Source organism: Propithecus coquereli, unplaced genomic scaffold, assembly GCF_000956105.1.
Source record: "Propithecus coquereli isolate 6110/MARCELLA unplaced genomic scaffold, Pcoq_1.0 Scaffold59, whole genome shotgun sequence".
Taxonomy (NCBI): Eukaryota; Metazoa; Chordata; class Mammalia; order Primates; family Indriidae; genus Propithecus; species Propithecus coquereli.
In genome coordinates this window covers 5,369,734-5,372,946 of record NW_012151840.1, presented here as the reverse complement: position 1 = coordinate 5,372,946, position 3,213 = coordinate 5,369,734, and the positions used below count along the sequence as shown (strand labels likewise).

At 46.8% G+C, this 3,213-nt stretch overlaps 1 protein-coding gene across 1 annotated transcript in view; it reads right to left on the bottom strand.

The window, feature by feature from the left end:
• Positions 1-208: 208 nt before the first annotated feature.
• Positions 209-3,213, bottom strand: part of S100A11 (S100 calcium binding protein A11) — an 8,543-nt gene continuing 5,538 nt past the window's right edge. The window contains exons 2-3 of the mRNA XM_012658878.1: positions 1,460-1,612; positions 209-534 (exon numbers count right to left, since the gene is read on the bottom strand). Coding sequence (XP_012514332.1) covers positions 373-534; positions 1,460-1,612 — 315 coding nt within the window. The 3' untranslated portion in view covers positions 209-372. The remainder of the gene's footprint in view (positions 535-1,459; positions 1,613-3,213) is intronic.

Here is a 3,213-nt window from a genome sequence, read left to right as displayed (position 1 = left end):
TGAGTGAATAATGACAGTAAGTGACATCTCTCCATCAGTCTGAGTAATTTAGAGATGATTCTGGCTGTATCATTAGTTATGATCCTATGTACACCCGAGATGCATTTTTACCATTTACTATGCAGCTCCTGGTGACACCTTCCATCCACCTGATTTACATTCCTCCCACTCTTCACCCTCCCTTGCACAAATTCACTTACTTTCCAGTTCCTGTTTTAAAAAAATGACACAGTTTTATTAGTACCTGCAGGTGAGGCCTGCATGGGGTGGCGGGTGTGCTATGCTCAGGGGAGTGTGGGCTGTGAGGAGGGGATGATGACCGGGAGGCTGGAAGGAAAGGGGGTAGGTTTGGAGACCATGACCACGGGGTCCTCAGATCCGCTTCTGGGGATGGGCAGCCTTGAGAAAGGAGTCATGGCAAGCCACAGCTATGCCGCCAATAAGATTAAGGAATTCCTGGAAATCTAGCTGCCCATCACAGTTGAGGTCCAGTTTCTTCATCATGCGGTCAAGCACACCAGGGTCCTTCTGGTTCTGCAAAGATAATAATAATAATACTATCTTTATATTGCATTTTTTAAGGTGCTTTCAAATATGTTGCTATATTTTATTCTCACAGGGTTGTAAGGTACAGGATAGGGGCTGTTAATACTCCTATTTTCCAGATGCAGAAACAGACTCAAAGAGGTGAAGTGATCTGCTTAAGGGGGAGACTTGGGGCTTGAACCAAGGTTTTCCTACTCCTGGTCCAGGGTTCTTTCTATGACATTAGGGGTCACATTTCAAGTGTTCCACACAACCCCAGTATACAAACCATGCAAGAGTGGAACGATTTCAGGTAGAAAGAGGGCGTAGGCCCTGCCTAACCAGCCTCATCCTCCACTCATTGGACCTCCCAACACATACACATGCTTATAGCCACTGGTCAAATATTGCTATTTACATTTAAATTTAAGTTAATTTAGAAACTCAGTCCCTTGGTCGCACTAGCCATCTTACAAGTGCTCAGCAAGAACATGTGGCTGGTGGCTACTATATTGGATAGTGCAGATATACATTTCCATCACTGCAGAAGGTTCTATTGGACAGGGCCGCCTCAGAGCCTTTGGGGTGGAAGAATAAAATCAGAAAATGATTCTATTATGTCATATACCTCTCTCCCTAAATGGAAAAACAAATCACCATTACCTATGCCATGCAGTTTGAACCCTTTGATCTTTAAAACACATCTCAATTCAAAGAAAAGCAGAAGCAAAGGTCCTTTAACAGTCATTCAGAGCTCACTCTGAGGCCTAGGGTCTCTGCCTGGGCTGCTCTGTGGACCGCCTGGCTTGGAGTGAGTGCAAAGGAGGCAGGAGTGTGAGGAGTCAGTTGCTGGCCCTTCTTTCTTGCCATTCCGCCAGGGGCTTGTTTCATGCTGTGGGTAGCCTGGGGGTGGGGGGAAGGCTGGGACCAGTACCTTTGTGAAGGCAGCCAGTTCTGTATTCATGAAGCTTAGGAACTCAGTCTTGGAGAGAGTGCAGTTGTAATTATCCTTTCCAGCATACTTCTGGAAAACAGCAATCAGGGACTCGATGCACCGCTCAGTCTCTGTAGGGCTCGAGATTTTTGCCTTTGGAGAAAAAGAATGCAGGGCTCAGGTAAGGGCAAGATGTCAAGGGCTGGATGCTGGAGAGGACTCCAGAGACTCTCGTCTCCTCTCTTCCAGTCAAAGCAGTTTCCTAAAAGACTAGGTCATTTTTTAGGGGGCCGAGGGGTCCAAGACAAAGAAAGTCACATTCTGTGAGCTTCCTTCCCACCTCTCCTCACGTTTATTCCAGGTGAAATATATGGAGGGTAAATATGGAGCATTGAGGGTACGTTTGAAAGCAGCAAACAAACTGCCTCGATGAGAGTGGGGGGTGGACAGAATTTACTGATATTCTTAGAAGGTGCAGATAAATACATGTGTAACTCTGTAACCACAAACCCATATGCACACCAAGCACTGTCTCTTAAGTAATTTCCTGTTTTCTAAGAGTGTACAGAGGCTTTTGTGATGAATGAAATGCCAGTTCTTTTGAAAGCAATACTGAATTCCTGGGACTCACGTATTTTCTTGAAAACTGAAAGCATAGCTGTCACTGTATATGGCATAGGAGACGAGACAACATTCTAGATGTTAAAAGGTGGCTTTCATATTTGAGAGTTAGGAAACATTAATTTTAGATGTGAGGAGACTGAGGTATGAGAAGGGAATTGAGACAGCACAGAATTGATATGCCCGAGAAACCGGGTCTCGGGCGCCTTTCTGCAGTCCTCAGCCGTGCCACCTCCCACCTCCAGGTGCCACTAATTCCACAGGAAGGGCCGGCGGAACTTCTCTAGGGGTCACTTCAAACCACAAAGGTTCATATGGAGGCTCTTAGGTTGCGGCTCACACAGTATCTCCAGAGCTGGAGATTCAAATTCTTTCCTCACAGCAGAATTCTTCAAGGAAATTCTGTCGGGCGGAGCCTGCCGGGCATTCCAGCCAGGACCGGGGTCCCAGAAGTGAGGAGCTGTTGGCCTCCCCCCTGGTGGACAAGAGCAGCAACTGCAGGTTGTCTGGGAAACGGGCCTGGCCACACCCTTCCTCTTTTCATGTCCCGGTATTAACAATGATTTATGTTTGGGTGGTAACGTTTGCAACTTAAGCGTTCAGCCTTTAATTTGTTCTTAGTATGGACTTCCTGGTTCCCAGAGCTAGAGCCTTTCTGGCTCCGTAATTCGCACGTGCTAAGGACTGAGCGGAGCCCTTGCACAGCTGCGGGTTGGTCTCCGTCCCTCATTCAGCCTTGACACCCCAGTCTGCCCCTCTGTGCGTTACCCGCCTAACCAAGATGCCTGCCTCCCATTGCATCTTGGAGCATTCAGAGCCCCTGAGCCATTCCAGAGGAGGATCCTTTCCCAACAATCATATTGAGTTTTTTTTTTTCTTTTTTTCTTTCCCCAAAGAGAACTTTTTCTTAAGGAAAGTGTTGGTGGGCTCAGGGGCTTCGGGAGAGAAAACAAAATACGATAGTCTAGAAGCAGATGTGTTTGTCCTGTTACAACATGCTTTTCTTATCAGGACTAAAATCTCACTGTCTTACTAATGTATCAGATGACAGGAAGAAGGCTGGCTGGTAGGGTAGAAGGTTCCAGGCTGAGGAGCTCGGGCTTTGTGAGCTTTTTCTAAAACTACAGATGCTT